General features: G+C 38.8%; 1 protein-coding gene across 7 annotated transcripts in view; it reads right to left on the bottom strand.

Moving 5' to 3' along the window:
• Positions 1-18,358, bottom strand: part of IFT88 (intraflagellar transport 88) — a 63,118-nt gene that overhangs the window by 23,443 nt on the left and 21,317 nt on the right. For 5 of the 7 annotated variants that reach the window (XM_070471649.1, XM_070471650.1, XM_070471651.1 and 2 more), the window contains 11 exons: positions 17,832-17,885; positions 17,152-17,215; positions 16,393-16,462; positions 13,668-13,758; positions 12,235-12,339; positions 10,901-11,003; positions 10,399-10,513; positions 8,373-8,604; positions 7,350-7,420; positions 1,017-1,103; positions 530-629 (listed from right to left, as the gene is read on the bottom strand). In XM_070471649.1, coding sequence (XP_070327750.1) covers positions 530-629; positions 1,017-1,103; positions 7,350-7,420; positions 8,373-8,604; positions 10,399-10,513; positions 10,901-11,003; positions 12,235-12,339; positions 13,668-13,758; positions 16,393-16,462; positions 17,152-17,215; positions 17,832-17,885 — 1,092 coding nt within the window. The remainder of the gene's footprint in view (positions 1-529; positions 630-1,016; positions 1,104-7,349; positions 7,421-8,372; positions 8,605-10,398; positions 10,514-10,900; positions 11,004-12,234; positions 12,340-13,667; positions 13,759-16,392; positions 16,463-17,151; positions 17,216-17,831; positions 17,886-18,358) is intronic. The other 2 variants (XM_070471652.1, XM_070471648.1) reach the window with 1 other exon arrangement.

The raw sequence follows: 18,358 nt of genomic DNA, 5'->3' as shown, positions 1-18,358 counted from the left end.
CTCCCTAGCGGTCTACTGATTAGGACTCTGTGCTTCCACTGTTGGAGGCATGGCTCCATTCCTGGTCAGGAACTAAATCCCTGCAAGTTGCCTAGCATGGCCAAAAAAAGAAAGAAACAGAAGTGACAGGTCAAAATTAAAAAACACAGCATTGTTAAAGGAAATTATGTTTAGAAATAAAAATATTATTCTACTTCAGAATAATCACAGGTAATAGTATTCTAGAAAAGAGTTTCATAATAATATCACTTTGATCAGTTAACATGAAATTCCATCTAAACACTTTTTTTTTCTGGTTTTATTCATGAAATGAGAGTCAGTGCAAGAGCCGAGCAGACCCAGAGGGGACAGTGACAACCGGGCAGGGCCAGCAGAGCTCCATCTCACCCGCTCCACCCAGGGTCCCCTTCCCGTGGTTGACTGTATTCAGACCTACCCAAACACTAGGCTGTCAGAGTTAGCGGGGCCTGGGGGGCTGTGTGGGGGGGGGGGCAGTCCCTGTGCATCTAAACAGTTTTTTTAAACTTACTTGATTAAAGTCCTTTTGTCTCAGGTATGTAATTGCTTTGTTTATTTCCAGATCATTTGCCAGCTCTACATACTGAGAGGCTTTCACAACTTCAACACACCTATAAAATAAAGCATAAAAAAGGTTATTTTAGGCGACTTCCCAGGTGGTACAGTGGTTAAGACTGTGCACTCCCAATGCAGGGGGCATGGGTTAGACACCTGGTCAGGGAACTAGACCCCACATGCTACAACTAAGAGTTCGCATACTGCAGCTAAAAGACCCCTTGTACTCAACTAAGACCTGGTGCAGCCAAATAAATAAATAAATAATTTAAAAAAATGTTATAACTTTTAGAGTGTCCTATGCTAATTTACCACATAATATGATTTGCTTCATAAGAAGAAATCACTATTTATAATTATTTATTCATTTTTCTAATAACAAAATTTTAAATCAATAAAAGAAAACACCATGTCCATCCAGTCACAGTGAATTTCTCTCTTACCAGTCATAACCTACAGCAAAGGATGTTTCAATTACAGGAGCAATGAGTTTTGCAGCTGTCATGATATACTTTTCTGCCATGGTTTTTCTACATCAAAAAAACAAAAGTTTTATTTAGAAATATGGTATAAAAAGTTTCAATTTACTCCTTAAAATATAAACTTATGCCACTGGGGAAGAGCAGAGAAACAGCTCTAGAAAGAATGAAGCAGCTGGGCAAAAGTGGAAACACTGATCAGCTGTGGATGTGTCTGGTAGTGAAACTAGAATCTGATGCTGTAAAGAACAATACTGCATAGGAAGCTGGAATGTTACACCTATGAATCAAGGTAAATTGGATGTGGTCAAGCAGGAGATGGCAAGAGTGAACACCGACATCTTAGGATCAGTGAACTAAAATGGATGGGAATGGGTGAATTTAATCAGTGACCATTATATCTACTACTGTGGGCAAGAATCCTTTAGAAGAAATACAGTGGCCCTCATAGTCAACATAAGAGTCCAAAATGCAGTACTTGGGGGCAATCTCAAAAACGACAGAATCATCTTGGTTCATTTCCAAGGCAAACCATTCGATATCACAGTAATCCAAGTCTATGCCCCAACCAGTAATGCTGAACAAGCCGAAGTTGAATGGTTCTAAGCAGACCTACAAGACCTTCCAGAACAAACACCAAAAAAAGATGTCCTTTTCATCATAGGGGAATGAAACGCAAAAGTAGGAAGTCAAGAGAAACCTAGAGCAACAGGCAAGGTTGGCCTTGGAGTACAAAATGAAGCAAGGCAAAGACTAACAGAGTTTTGCCAAGAGAACACAATGGTCATAGCAAACACCCTTTTCCAACAACACAAGAGACGAGTCTAGACATAGACATCATCAGATGGTCAAATTATTCGCAGCCGAAGATGGAGAAGCTATATACAGTCAGCAAAAACAAGACCAGGAGCTAGCTGACTGTGGCTCAGATCATCAGCTCCTTACTGCAAAATTCAGGCTTAAATTGATGAAAGTAGGGAAAACCTCTAGTTTATGACCTAAATCAAATCACTTATGATTATACAGTGGAGATGACAAACAGATTCAAGGGATTCGATTTGGTAGGAAGACAGCCTGAAGAACTATGGATGGAGGTTCGTACATTATATAGGACGGGATGACCAAAACTATCCCCAAGAAAAAGAAATGCAAAAGGCAAAGTGTTGTCTGAGGGAGCCTTACAAATAGCTGACAAAACAAGAGAAATGAAAGGCAAAAAAGAAAGGGTAAGATATACCCATGTGAATGCAGTGCTCCAAAGACTAGCAAGGAGAAATAAGAAAGCCTTCTTCAGTGAAGAATCAAAGAAATAGATGAAAACAATAGAATAGGAAAGACCAAAGATCTCTTAAGAAAACTGGAGATACTAGGGGAATATTTCACGCAAAAATGGGCACAATAAAGGACAGAAATGGCAAGGACCTAACAGAAGCAGAAGAGATTAAGAAGAGGTGACGAGAATACACAGAAGAACTACACAAAAAAGGTATTAATGACCAGGATAACCACAATGGTGTAGTCACTTGCCTAGAGCCAAACATCCTGGAGTGTGAAGTCAAGTGGGCCTTAGGAAGCATTACTGTGAAGAACGGTAGCAGAGGTGATAGAATTCCAGATGAGCTATTTTAAATCCTAAAAGATGATGCTGTTAAAGTGTTCACTCAATATGCCAGCACATTTGGAAAACTCAGCAGTGACCACTGGACTGGAAAAGGTCAGTTTTCATTCCAAATCCAAAGAAAGGCAATGCCAAAGAATGTTCAAATTACTGCACAATTGCACTCATCTCACATGACAGCAAGAATATGCTCAAAATCCTTCAAGCTAGGCTTCAGCAGTACATGAACAGAGAACTTCCAGATGTACAAGCTGGGTTTAGAAAAGGCAGACGAACCAAAGATCAGACCACCAACATCTGGTGGGTCACAGAAAAAGCAAGAGAATTCCGAAAAAACATCTACTTCTGCTTCAATGACTACGCTAAAGCCGTTGACTGTATGGATCACAACAAACCATGGAAAATTCTTAAGAGATGGGAATACTAGACCACCTTACCTGCCTCCAGAGAATCCTGTATGCAGGTCAAGAAGCAACAGAACTGGACATGGAACAGCAGACTGGTTCCAAATCGGGAAAGAAGTACATCAAGGCTGTATATTGTCACCATGATTATTTAACTTATATGCAGAGTACATCATGAGAAATGCTGAGCTAGACGAAGCACAAGCTGGAATCAAGATTGCCAGGAGAAATATCAACAACCTCAGACATGCAGATGACACCACCCTTATGGCAGAAAATGAAGAAGAACTAAAGAGCCTCTTGATGAAAGTAGAAGAGCAGAGTAAAAAGCTGGCTTAAAACTCAACATTCAGAAAACTAAGATCATGGCACCTGGTCCCATCACTTCATAGCAAATAAGATGGGGAAACAATGGAAACAGTGACAGACTTTATTTTCTTGGGCTCCAAAATCACTGCAGATGGTGACTGCAGTCATGAAATTAAAAGACACTTGTTACTTGGAAGAAAAGCTATGACCAACCCAGACAGCATATTAAAAAGCAGACATTACTTTGTCAACAAAGGTTCGTCTAGTCAAAGCTATGTTTCTTCCAGTAGTTGTGTATGGATGTGAGAGTAAGTTGAGCACTGAAGAATTGATGCTTTTGAACTGTGGTGTTAGAGAAGACTCTTGAGAGTCCCTTGGACTACAAGGAGATCCAACCAGTCCATCCTAAGGGAAATCAGTTCTGGATGTTCATTGAAAGGACTGATGCTGAAGCTGAAACTCCAATACTTTTGGCCAACTGATGGGAAGAACTGACTCATTGGAAAAGACCCTGATGCTGGGAAAGATTGAAGGCAGGAGGACAAGGGGCCAACAGAGGATGAGATAGTTGGATGGCATCACCAACTCAATGGACATGAGTTTGAGTAAGTTCCAGGAGTTGGTGATGGACAGGGAGGCTTTGCGTGCTGCAGTCCATGGGGTTGCAAAGAGTCGGACACAACTGAGCTGAACTGAACTGCTCCTTGGAAGAAAAGCTATAATAAGCATAGACAGTGCATTAAAAAGCAGAGATATCACTTTGCCAACAAAGGTCAATCTAGTCAAAGCTATGGGTTTTACAGTAATTGTGTTCAGATGTGAGAGTAGGACCATAATGAAGGCTGAGCACCAAGAATCAATGCTTTTGAACTGTTGTGTTGGAGAAAACTCTCGAGTCCCTCGGACTGCAAGGAGATCAAACCAGTTAATCCTAAAGGAAATCAACCCTGAATATTCATGGACAGACTGATGCTAAAGCTCCAATACTTCGGCCAGCTGATCCGAACAGCTGGCTGATAGGAAAAGACCCTGATGCTGAGAAAGATTGAGAGCAGGAGGAAAAGGGGGCGACAGAAAATGAGATGGTTGCATGGCATCACTGACTTAATGGACGCAAGTTTGAGCAAGCTCCAGGAGATGGTGAAGGACAGGGAAGCCTGGTGCTGCAGTTTATGGGGTCGCAAAGAGTCACTGACCTAGCGACTGGACAACAACAATAACAACAAGCATAAACACTGTCCACGAGCAGCTGTGCTAGCAATCTGTTTACAAATCAAGTTGAAAACCATGACCAGAAAACGGGATTAGAAGGCCATGACGACCTGTGAGATCAGCAGTTTTTGGTCTGTGATGCCTCCGATGAAAGAAGGAAAGCAGGGAGTGGAAGGGGGAGGGAGGGACGCAGCGGACAGACACAGGACTCGGCAGCTGAAGCTCTGGAACTTGCACCATCTGGGGAAGTCAGAGTAAAAACCGCCACTGAAGAAGCTATGGTAAATATTAAAACTGAACTGCTACACGTCTCTACAGAGCTGCCTAATCTTCTTCACCTTTCATACAAATGGAGTCAGATTTATGTGTACTGTAGCATGTCAGTATTTCATTCATTTTATGGCTAAATAATATTTTATTGTATGGATGGACCAGATATTTTTTATCCATTCATGTTGTGGACATTTGGGTTGGTTCCCTTCTTGGATGGCTACTATGAACATTTGTTAAGTGATTGTGCAGATGTATGTTCTAATTTTAAGCATGTTCATAATTGCTCACTGAAGCATTTTTATCATGGTTGCTTTAAAATTTGTCAAATAATTTTAACATTTCTGTCATTTCAGTGTTGGCATCTATGGACTGTCTTTTTTCACTGAGATCTTCCTGGTTCTTGGTATGGTGAGTGATTATTGATCAAAACTTGGAAATTTTGAGGAGTTCCCTGGCAACCTAGTGGTTAGGGTTCTGGGTTTTCACTGCCATGGTCTGCGTTCAATCCCTGGGTCAGGGAACTGAGACCTCCTGCAAGCTGCAGCACAGACAAAAAAAAAGAAAGAAATTTTGACATTTTTGGTATATATATGATGATGGAATATTACTCAGCCATAAAAAAGGATGAAATAATGTCAAGTGCAGCAACAAGGATGGACCTAGAGATGAACATACTAAGTCAAATATGCAGTTTATATGCGGAATCTAAAAAAATGATACAAATGAACTTATTTACAAAACAGACTCATAGGCATAGAAAACAAAGGGGAATGGGGAGTGTTTATATATTAATATACAGAGAGTAAATCAACTATGTTTCAATAAAAAGTTAAAAATAAAATAATGTTCATTTAGGATCTTCTATACTACTTTCACCTTGATTTTAAGGATTTGGGAAGTGATGTATTGTAAAGAGGCAAATGCTTTTGTATTTTATTTGGGGAAAAAATGATAGGTAGAAAATAAAAAGACTGAATTTTATTGAAATCTTCTGTTTTAGCTGTCTTTCTTGACACCACTCCAGCTGGCAGAGAAGAGATATCACCGCATCACTTGCAGATAAAGGGAGACGCCCACATTCCCCAGAGCCTGCTCTGACCCTCATCTTGTCCTTTGGCTAAAGAAAGCAGACTTTTTAAAAAATGCAGCCCCTGGCTTCCTGACTCCCTATTTATTCAGCTCCCAGTCTGGGAAGCATGAGGGGATCACTGTCAGGCTGCTCTTCAAGTCACCAGCGCCCCTGCTCATCTGGCCTCTTGTCTCCACATTTCTTCTCACTTTGTTTTATATACAATTCCCAGGGTTTTTACTTGTACTTAGTGGGACAAACATGGAAAAGTACATCTACTCCATCTTCCCAGAAGGATAAACTTAATTTTTACTGTTAAACTAACTCCTAAAGATTGAGGGCTCTCCATACACAGGGCTTCCCAGGTGGCGCTAGTGGTAAAGAACCCACCTGCCAATGCAGGAGACCTAAGGGACATAGGTTCGATCCCTGGGTCAGGAAGATCCCCTGGAGGAGGGCATGGCAACCCTCTCCAGTATTCTTGCCTGGAGAATCTCCACGGACAGAGGAACTTGGAGGGCTACAGTCAAGAGGGTCATATAGAGTCGGACATTACTAAAGCGACTTAGCATGCATGTATACATACAATGGAATATTATTCAGTCTTAAAAATGAAGGAAATCCTGTCACATGCTAAACACAGATGAAAAGCCAGTCATAAATGAACAAATACCGTGATTCCACTCAGATGAGGTCCCCAGAGCAGTGGATTTCATATAACAGACAGCAGAGTGGTGGCTGTCAGGAACTGGGGGGTAGGCAGAAGTTGGTGGGGGGAGTTGTGCAGTGGGTACTGAGCTGCAGTGTGGAAGGTGAAGACTTCTGAACACCAGTCACAAATCAATGTGAATGTTCCAATACTTAACACTATCTTTGAAATGAAGAATTATCTACCATGGTTGAGATAAATTTTACGTTATGTGTATTGTACCACAATTTAAAAAAACTGAGCCTTCTCTCATGTGATATAACTTCTAAGATGCCTGATGCATACTCAATATTAGAATGTTCAAGCCATACTTGACAGAGACTAGGTACCATACTGGAGAGAGGAAGAAAAGATATAAAGAGAAAGAATTTTGTCTCTGGGAGCTGTAATTTAATTGGGCAGGATAAAAATACAGAGATATACTTAAACACAGGTAATATGAACAAAGTCCTAATACTGTACCAGATGCAGAGGGAAAGCAAACTACAGAGAAACAGAGAAACTGAGTAAAAATAACTGGGATTAACATGAGGACTGAGATTATTTTGAAGGAGAAAACAGAATTCAGTAAAGACAGAAATGGTGAAATAGCACTATTCTAGAAATATACTGAACACAACAAGTTTTGAAAGGAATAATCAGAATGCACATTCAAGTCTCTTAGAGAAGACCATATTTAATCATAAAGTGCCCAAAATATTACCTTTCACGTTCCATTTGTCTCAGATGATCATTTTTTATAGCTTCAATCACTAAATTAGTATGTGGGTCATCCTGGGGGAAAAGTGAGGGAATCAGAAGTAAACACTGAGAACTGGGTGGCTAATCAGCCTCAGCACTAGGCCACACCGTACACAGTGGAAAGTGAGTGAGTCTTTCTGAACTGTTTTTCTCATGTAAAACAGAACTTTTTCTCTTCTTTCTGATGACCTGTCACACTCTTCACTGAACTAATGCAGATTCTAGCAGTTGACACAAGGTCAGGCTGGAAAGCATAGGACCAAGAATACGGAAGCCATGGTTGTCAGTACAAAAGGGTGAAAGCCTAAGTCACATGTAATTGCCTTAATGACATCAGTGACTTAGTATGACCTTACATTGACCTCTACTTCCTACTGAAGACAAGGATGATTTCTTTCACAACATACATTATTTTTTCTCAATATGAAAGTTATATATGATAATTAACATCTACCCAGCACTTACTATGTTCCAGGATTAAGCATTTCACATGCATTCCCTCATTGGATCCTCACAACCCTATACAGCAGGCTGTTGTAATTAGTGCTATTTTAAAAACAAAGGACAAGGAGAATAAATACTGAGCAGTGGGGCCGACCACCACACTGCCATTCCCTTGTAATCCATCAAGAAAATCTAGCAGGTTCCTTTATGAAATCGACACTACTATACCATCACGATCTATCAACATGGACAATTTCACATGATTTAACTTTACATAACATTAAGGAATGGTAATTTTTCATAAGATTCTCCCTTTTGTTTTTCGAGTAAAATTGTGCAGTCTGTTTAAACCATAATCTCCAGCCCTATTTCAATAGTTCCATTGTTAACCTAATCTAAATAACAAATGAAAATGATAAAACATATTAATATAGGACTGGCAGAAACCTGAAGAGTCATTCACCCCAACTTCATCACTTTTGGAGACAGAGAAGCACAGCTAATTAGGAGCTGGCTACGTAAGAGTCTTCTTCATACTCACGCTTGGCGAAATGTATTTATCATCTTCGTCAATTTCTAGTGGAACAGCAATCAGTTTTTGGAATGACTTCTTCATTTTTTCTCGATCTCCAATGGCAAAGTAACTAAGAATCAGATTGAAGCCTGCCTTCAGATTTGGAGCCATACTCATGATATGCTCAAAAGAAGAGATGGCATCCGAATACTGGCCAGTTTTAATAAATGTGACTCCAATGTTCTGCATAATTTTAATCCTGAAAAAACACATGGACTCCCTTTAAAAGTTTGAACTCCCCAGCTGGCAATCAAGTTATTCCACAAATAATTTCCTCCTTTTCTTTGCCATGTTACTTTTTGTTTTGTTAAGATTTACTGAGGTTTATTTTACACATAAAATTCACTTGCTTTAAGTATGTGATTCAATGACTATTGCTGTACTAACACAGTTGTGAAACCACAATCACACTCTGAGTCATTTCCATCTCCCTAGAAAGAACACCTGTGCCCACCTGCAATTACTCCTCAGTCTAGCCTCTAGCCTCAGGCAAACGCTAATTTCCTTTCTGCTCTCTGGACTAGACTTGCCTTTCTAGACATTGCATATGAATGGAGTTGCACATGTGATACTCTGTGCCTTCATTCAATTAGCATAATTTTTGAGGTTCCTCCATATAACAGCATGTAAGAGGATGTCATTCCTTTTTCATTGCTGAATAGTATCCTACAGTGCAGCTATACCACCTTCCATCCATTGACTACGTGATAGATACTTGGACTGCTTCTACTTTTTGGATATTATGAATAATACTGCTACAAACACTCATGTACAATCCTTTGCAACGATATATGTTTTCATTTCTCTTGGTTATATACCTAACAGTGGAATTGGCCATATAGTAAATTTGCATTTAATTTTTTAAAAAACAACCTTAATATTTTTCAAAGTGTCTGTGCTATTTTATATCCTCAGTGCATAAGGACTCTTACTTCTCTGCATCTTCCTCAGCACTGATCATTGTCTATATTTGATGACAGCTATTCTACCTTATCCAACCACTATGTAATATAATCCCATTTCAACTAAATCTCTTTAGTCATAATTCTCTGACCATCAGACCATGGTGTTTCTCAGCCTTTTCTCAGTGTCCTTTTGTCTGGAATGTCATCTCTGTCTTCACTTCAGTAACCAACTCAAGTGCACCTCCTTCACTAAGCCTTTCCTGACCTTTCCTGAGAATTCCTATTCTCAGTAATTATTCCTGCAATTTAATTACTATACTACCTCTTGACTGTGGATTGTTAAGCACTTACCATTTACTACATAATACTATCTTTTTCTAAAATGTTTACATTCTTGGTCTCACCTGGGTTAAAAGTACCTCAAGGGCACTATGTTCTATAAGTTAGATAACTGCTGATGATACTGAGATATCTTGCATAATTCAAAAACAAATGTTAGTGAAAAGTGGCATTTACAAATAAATTAACTTTCTCAAGGGAATTGCACCATGCCCAGGAGAAATTATGAACATTAAATATCCTAGAAACCTATGTTCCCCTAGTTATTACCAGATTAAGATAACTTACTGTTTCTGCTCTTAAAATAATATAATAGGAAATACCTCAGCACCTCCCCTGCCCACCTCTTCTAAGAGTCAACAGTAACCCTTCCTCCACTATTTCCTTCTCGAAGCTCCGGTAAGAATGTAAGGAATTAAGTATCCAGTCTTGTACTCTGGAGTCTGCTATGTTCTAAACAACTGCTGTCTGATTTGGTGTGGGCAGGAAGTTGTATTACAGTGCTAATGGCTGGAGGGTTATTTCCTATACAGGCCCATAAGCTCAGTTTTATTCCAACTGATCCCGTATTATGCCTTTAACCTTTAGCTTCCATCATACAAATGCATGCAAGGGTCAGACCTAAACACTACACCTATAAGAAAAATCTAACACCTCTAATGTACCCACACCACAAAGCACTCAGTCCACTGGCAACACGTCAGAAGAGTGACTTTGTTTCTGAAGAATGACAAATTTTATAAACTTACCTCATTTCTTTATGGACACTTGGAATTTGATCTAAGGCCATTCGGTAGAATTTAATGGCTTTGGAATAATTTCTTTGCTTTAAATAAATATTTCCCATATTCACTTTCAACCGTCCTAATTTAAAAAAATATTAATGAATATATAATATCCTATTTATTTCACTTTTTCTATGAGACCAAAAAGTATACAGTATAAATACTAAATATAAACAACAATCTCTTGTGGATAAATTCTACAAGGGAACATGTTCTATGGGGTTGCTATGGCTAATTCTACTTGTGATACAGAACATAGTCTTCATTTACTGTTAGGCAATATGTCTTATACAAACTATATTTTTTCATTTGTATTTGTGTGAATTTTCATATCCTTTAAGCAGGACACTATCACAAATTTAACTTGCTTACAGCATAGATAATTTCATAAGAATAACTGAGGAAACTGTAAACTAACACTACAAAAGAACTATACTTATCAGAAAAACTAACTACACACACCTACCTGCATTGCTAAACATCTTATTTTTCACTATAACTTGATACGTGTTTAGTGCTTCAGCATACATCTCATTAGCTGAATACTGACTGGCCAAGTTGAAAAGCACCTAAGGAAAAAATATTGCAAAGAAACATAATGATCATCTTAGGTCCCTTTTGCCTATCTTTCTAGAGATTAAAATACTATAAAATACTATAAAAATGTTAGTTGCCTCTATGAAGACTCCCAAACCATTAAGAAATGAAGTCTACAGACAGTATCTTGCATTCCAACATGAACCAAAACATTAGGACAGGTGGAGTGATCCTCTAAATTCCACCTAATTTTCCATGTATTCTTTCTGGTCAATGGATTTGCTATCCTTTAATCTCAGGAAGACCCACAAAGAATATATGTGTATTGTTAGTATTGCTGGTAACAAAAAGAGTAAGGAAGATAGTGGAACAAATTCTCTTTGAAAACATAAACATCATGTGGAAATATCTTAAACCTTAATTTGTAGAGTACTGCTGCTCTATATGCAAATTTATAATTTAAATAATTGAGCTACAGTAAAGTATGTTCCTAGAGGAAAAAGATGATCATTGTAAATTATTCCCATGTCTAAAGATTCCATGGAATCTAAAAATATTAACTATAAATAGTAAATGTCTAAATTCTTCTTCCTCCAAGTTTCAATGTCCTTTTTCACTTGTTTAGCATATGAAGATTTCTCCTACTGAAAACACACCCTTTTAAACATCAGTATATATATGAAAGAAGTGTCTTTTCAGAATTGAATAAATTTTGCTAGAAACTAGCTGGTTTTTTTCCCCCTAGTATCCTCACAAAACACTGTCTTATTAAATTAGTTTGAAGCTCTCTAAAATCACAGACCAAAAAGTCAATATTCAAACCTCATTATCTAACTATGTTGTTGACGGATGTTCACTAGACTTATTGTGGTGATTATTTCACAATATATACAAATATCAAGTTGGATAGCTGAAATTAACAGAGCATTGAATCACAATTATACCTCAAAACAAAACAAAAGGAATCTTGTCAAAGTAACCACACTATTGAATAGAGTCCAAATATTAGTAATCTTCAGGAGTCCTTAGCTGGAAGGTTTACTAGTATTTACTGCATTATTTAAAATGACTAACTAAAGAAGATCACTGTACAGACCAAAGATGAGAGTGGTCCCATTAACTGAAGAGCATTATTAACTGAATTCTGGGCACCTTAAGTCCAATTAGACTTAAGGAACAAGAGAAAACAACAAAGAAAAAAGACTTCTGGAATCTATAAATTCTCACCAAAATAACTGTATTCAACAGGCACTTTGTACTTACTGAGTAAGTTAAATCCAAGTTGATGTTCTCTGGCCTTGTAACTTGTTCTCGTTGCCTCACCAGGACTCTCTCCTTTCTGCCTGCATCTTTTGCCTTTTCCAAGGCCTGAAACCAAGTGTACAGGGTGTCAACTTCTTCACAAACTCACATAGCTCTTGGTGCATCAGAGGCACCTGCAGATGCATTACCCCTACTTCCTGGGTGCTCTGAGCACTCCTACCATAAACTCCCCTCCTGTTTGCCTAACCGTGAGCTCTCATCCCTCATGGAAAGTCCATGTGTCTTCTCTGGAAAAGAAGGGGAAGCACAGGGTGGGAGCTAATACCTGGAGCATACCTGCCCACACTGAGTTTCTCATCACCTCTCCTCCTACCAACTTTAGGCCTGACCATGCCTACCTACATGTCTGACCTACAACTGTTAGGGCTTCCCTGGTGGCCTAGCCAATAAAGAATCTGCCTATAATGCAGGAGATCTAAGTTCAATCCCTGGGTCGGGAAGATCCCCTGGAGGAGGAAATGGCAACCCACTTCAGTATTCTTGCCTGGAGAATTCCATGGATAGAGGAGCCTGGCAGGCTACAGTCCATGGGGTCACAAAGAATCCAACATGACTGAGCGACTAAAACTTTCACTGCATGCCCCTCTACTTCTTTATTCCTTTCAGCTCCTGAATCTTTGGTGTTTTAATTCAATCTCATGAGACAGGAATTTAGGTGAGTTTGTTTGGTTTCTGGGATGCTCAAAGTACAGATAACCCATGGATAACTGTTACCCAATAGGACAACAGATCCTCAGTTTCACTAAGATCTTACTCAGAACATTTTAAGAACCTTTAACTGATTTTCATGGAGAGACTGACCAGTCCCATTAATGCCTTAATCTGATAATTAAGTCACAGAAACTGTATTTATGTGGTGTGATGATCAAAGTAATGTGAACAAAGCACCTAAGAGAAAAAAAATTTAGGAAAAAAAAAAAAAGCCACAGAGTTGGAGTCCCAAAAAGCAAATCATGAGTTTGCAGTTTTACTTAGGACAAAATATTTTAGGGCAGTGAGGCTTAAATAAGAAAAAAAGCCTTTAGTACTGTTATTGTGGATCACAGTAGCTCTGCCTGCAGCAGGCTGTGCATCAATCCAGTAATCCACCAGGCTGCAAAACTTAGTCAACTGATACATCAGAATTCTCTCCCCTCCTTAAATGACCAATGAGAAAAATTACAAAATCAACCAACTGTTTTGACATCAGAGTTTATGAAGCAGAGTTAAAACTGTAGGCTCTCGAAATAATTATTTCAGTGAAAACTCCAAGGCCAGTCCACAGCAAAATGAAAATATTTATCTAGATGTGTGCATGTATGGGTGCATATACAAAAGCAGATACATACTCACACACTTCATGATCTTGAATCTTAATCAGTTTATGGACTTACCAATTTTAAGTCTCCACAACTGTTAGCAATACAGCTTTCTTCTACCAACTCATTTACTTTCTTCTCTAATTGTCTGATCTTTTCTTCTGGACTGTTAAAGAAAAAACCAAGTGTATTCTGAATCATTCAACCACTAATAAAATGTACGAAATTTAACTTATTTTTAACATAGTCCATCATGTGCTCATTAACTTTAAAAGTAGGTCACAGATAAGACAAACACATAAATGGCAATGAACAATAAATTTACCACTGTTTTTAATAACTACAGTATACATTCATAATAATAGTAAATATAGTTTATGTTTTTTTCAGCATAAGTGTAATTTAATTTTGAGCTAAATGCTTTACCCTAATTATGTCACTTAATCTTCATAAAAATATTTGATACAAGTACTATCATTATTTAATTTCACTGACAGGGAAACTGAGGTTTACAAAGTTAAGTACTGGCAGTCCAGTGGTTAGGACTCTGCATGCGTCCACTGTAGGAGGCTCAGGTTCAGTCTCTGGTTGGGGAACTGAGATCCCACAAGTGGTGTGGAGAGGCCCAAAAAAGAAAGAAAGCAAGCTAAGTATTATGCCTGAGATCATACATCTGGTAAGTTACAGAGCCAAGGTTTGAACACAAATAAGGTAACTCTAGGGCCCATGCTATCATATTGTTAATACCATTCCTGAAGGGAAGTGGATCCTATGGCAAATGAAAACTTTATCAATGGTGGAATAACTGAAGGTGGAATAAAAAAGAGAAAAATTACTATGATTTACTACCAAATAGATACCAGAGTTTTTTTATTTTTTGGCCGAGGAGCACTGCCTGTGGGATAACCAAGGACGGAACCCAGACCACATTAGTAAAAGCCTGGAGTCCTAATCACTGGACCACAATAGGGAACTCCCCACAGAGACTTCTAACAAGGTAAAGAATTTTTAAAAATCTTGACTCCATCAGTAGCACACGAAGTATCTCCAAACCAATCACATTTCAAACCAGCATCAATGTTGTTTCATTACCACTTTCTTCCAACAAAGTATCACAACATTCTGTATGTACATCACTGCCTAAACAAACTTCTACTACAAATATGTCAGAATAAACATCAATTCTCCTAATTCTCTACAAATGGACTTTTAAAAAGAACACAGGAACAAATTAGGTCTATAAAATCAAATTCTTCAGTAAAACCTGGGATTAAGGCAACAAATTTTATTATAGAGATCTCCAAAATTCTGAGTAAATGAACACAATAGACGGTGGTTTTGTAAAGGTTAGTAAGGTCAGAATTCAAGTACAGAACTCTATTTTCAAGTTGTCTGAAACACTCTAATAAATGTCTTTAAACAGTACTTAAAGAGTGTTACTTATAAGCCTAAAATATCAATATAGAAATTTAAAATCTGTAAGAGAACTCCATGAAGACAGTGGCAGTAACTGACCCATCCCCACCAGATGCCAGGAGAATGACCCTGTATGCAGACCCTGCTGGAACCCCCCACAGGTACCTGCATCCGCCTACCACTGTGTGCTCGGAAGCCAGGCTACAGAAGAGTCCCCCTCTCCAGCCAAACATCTGGTTCCGTCAGACACCTGTGCTGAGATTCTGGCCAATGAGAAACAAAGACATGCCTTCCCAGGGCAGATGTCTCCCAGAAAGGCCTTTTCTTCTCAAAGGGGACCTGAGACTGGGCATCTTCGGAGTCTAGGTGTTAATGACTACATGAAGGTTCCAGACTCCCGTGACCCTCTTGGAATCATGAGGACAGGCAGTCCTTGAGAAAAGCCAAGAGAATCAGAGAGAAGCTGGACCAGCGTGAGGTTACAGAGCAGCTAACCATCCTCCAGACTTCATGTTATGGGAGATAATCAACATTCTTGTGTTTTTCCTGGTGCTTTCTGCTGTTAGCAGCTGAAAAGCTCATAAATGACATATTTAAATAAACTAATATTTATTAGCAAACTTGCTGTCACTAACTAGCATACAAAGTAAACTGAATTTCTATAGAAGTTCCTTATTAGTCAAAAAGGGAAATTATTTAATTTATATAACACCCCAAATACTGGGTTTAAGGATTACAATTTAAAGACATGAGCCCTGGAAGCAGACAGCCTGGGTTCCAATCTGTCCCACGTGTCCTTGTAGGACCCAGCTTGCTCTCCATGCTCCCCTCTCACTGAACTGAGGACACAGGGCTTGGTCTTCTAGAGACGCATGTGCATGGCACTGGGCACGTGGTGAGCACACTGTGAGCGCTGGCTGCTGTTATTTGTAAAATGTATAGATTCACAGTGCTCAGGTATCAGTACATGCTACACAGCTGATTTTACGCTGTAGCTTTTAGCTACTCTCTACCAGCATAAAACTAATACTATAAAAAATTAAATTTCTCAATATCAACATAACATACATTTTCTTAATTTTTTTTCTTTGAAGTATGCTTTTAAAATAAGAATATCTATCACACACACAACCACACTTGGCCTTCAAGAGAATCAATACTGGCACCCATAAAAATGAGACACGCCTTCAATGTGCTCCAGTAAAACTGCACAGATACATGGGGCTGCCTTTCTTAGACATGAGTCTCTTCCTAGATGCTAGGACAATGCTTTGATTACTATTCTGCTGACACAAACTTTCAAAATACGTAAGGATTATGTATTTGAGAAGTAGAAACTGAAGACATGCAACCACCACAGCAAAGTAGCATAGGACTTGCATACCTGTCTTCACTCCTGGCCTCCAGGGGCGGTGCGGGGCCCCATGACTGTCCAAGGGGGTCAAACGCAGAACCTGGGACACAACAGTCAAGAGATCACGTTCAATGTGCATCCACACAATTGGAGGAACTGTGAAACCCTGCACACACTATCTAATTCACCTATTTATTAAATGGAATGGACCTTCTTTATGCTTACATGAGTATTCTTTATATCAAGAAACTGGTAAGATTTTTAACACTCATGCTGCCGCTAAGTCACTTCAGTCGTCATAAAACCATGTAAATAAAACTGCATTAGCATATAAAAACAAAAATAAATACTCTTAGTACTTATTTCTCCCCACAGTAATCTATCCCTGTTATGACTTCTAAACTGTCAATCATGGGATTAATAACCTGGTATTGGCTTTTTAATTTTCATTATTGGTATTATAAACATTAATTTTGTCACAGTAGTTTTATTTTAAAATTATTATTTAACTTATCAAATCCATTTAAATACTATTTTCACTTTTGATTCTTTAACTCTAACTCACAAATTTTCAGTGTGCAGCACGGCATGATCTAACATGACAGGCAGTGTGACTATACCTCAACTGGGACAAAGAACACTCCCACCACCCTTTTCCTTTCCTGACCCTAACCCTAAAATAATCAATGACATGCTAAGTTTTATTTGGTAATATATTTATACATACAAAAACATTTCAAAAATTAAAAGATTTGAAAAAAAATTAATAGCTGAAATAATGTAACAAACCTCTCAAAGCTCCCTTGGTAAAGCCAGCGGCTCTCACTGCTGTCATGGGTCTAGTAACTCCATCCTTAGGAAAACAAGAATCATTTAAAAAGTGTTCTTATGTATGATCTACCTCTTATTTACAGTTCTGCACATGACACACATCTTAATAAAGCCCCAGTCTTGGACAGAGGTTTATAAACCCTCCCTACTGTTCCTCACTTCTGCCTCCTCATGTGTCAACCTGTCCGAACTTTTCCATTGTCCTATAAAATTTCAATTCTTTAATCAAACTGGACTTACTCCTAGTTTGAAAAGAAAAACACTCTCATGGTTTTTCAGTAGTACCTTATATAGCTTAGTGGCTGGCTACTCCCTACTTTGGGCTGGTCTCCTGTAGGCCTATGAGAGAAACCATAGAAACCGTTGGAAATGACAGCACAGGAGAACCGGGTCCCAGAGTCCATCCTACAGACAAACTAGAAGGCCTATGTCCATTCCCCTGTGGGATTTCACTTGAGACCTGAGTAAATGGTGATAAACCCAGAGACTGCTGCCAAAGATTTCAAGCAGTTCAAATTTCAGCTCACAGTTTAAAAGAATCAGGGTTACTATGTAAGTAACATCTTTAAAAAACACTTTGGTAATAATATTCTAAGTCACAAGAAAGGCCCAAGATGCAAACCCACACATGGGGATACCTGAATAGCCCCTGTCATCGGTCTTCCCATTGACGACGCCAGGGAGGTCTTGGACTAGTGAACAAAAAACTAAGTTTTAATCATTTTAACGATTCCAAAAAACTTCTACACTTAATTTTATAAACCAAGGTATAAAAGTTTCTTTATAACTTTTTTTCCTTCATTCTACTGGCAAGTAAACCTAATATTTTTTTCATTTACCTCCCGAGGATATAGGATCAAACAATAAAACTCTAAAACAGGCATCAGCAAACTACATCCCTCAGCCCTTGTATGGGACAGAGCCACTCCCTTCGTCTGCATACTGTCTGTGGCTGCCTCTCCACAGATGCACAGCTGGGTCCCCCAGAGCCTAAACCGTCTGGCTCTTCACAGAAAGGCTCGCTGACTCCTGTTCTGAAACATCATTAAAACCAAATTCATGAGTGATATCTGCTCTGACTGATTAATAAACCGATGTTTCACCCGATACAACATTAAGGCCACTCTCTCAGTCTGTAGGAAGGGGATAACTGGAAGGCCAGTGC

Source organism: Odocoileus virginianus, chromosome 8, assembly GCF_023699985.2.
Source record: "Odocoileus virginianus isolate 20LAN1187 ecotype Illinois chromosome 8, Ovbor_1.2, whole genome shotgun sequence".
NCBI lineage: Eukaryota > Metazoa > Chordata > Mammalia > Artiodactyla > Cervidae > Odocoileus > Odocoileus virginianus.
Note: the sequence above shows the minus strand (reverse complement) of the source record. Positions and strands in the feature narration are given on the sequence as shown.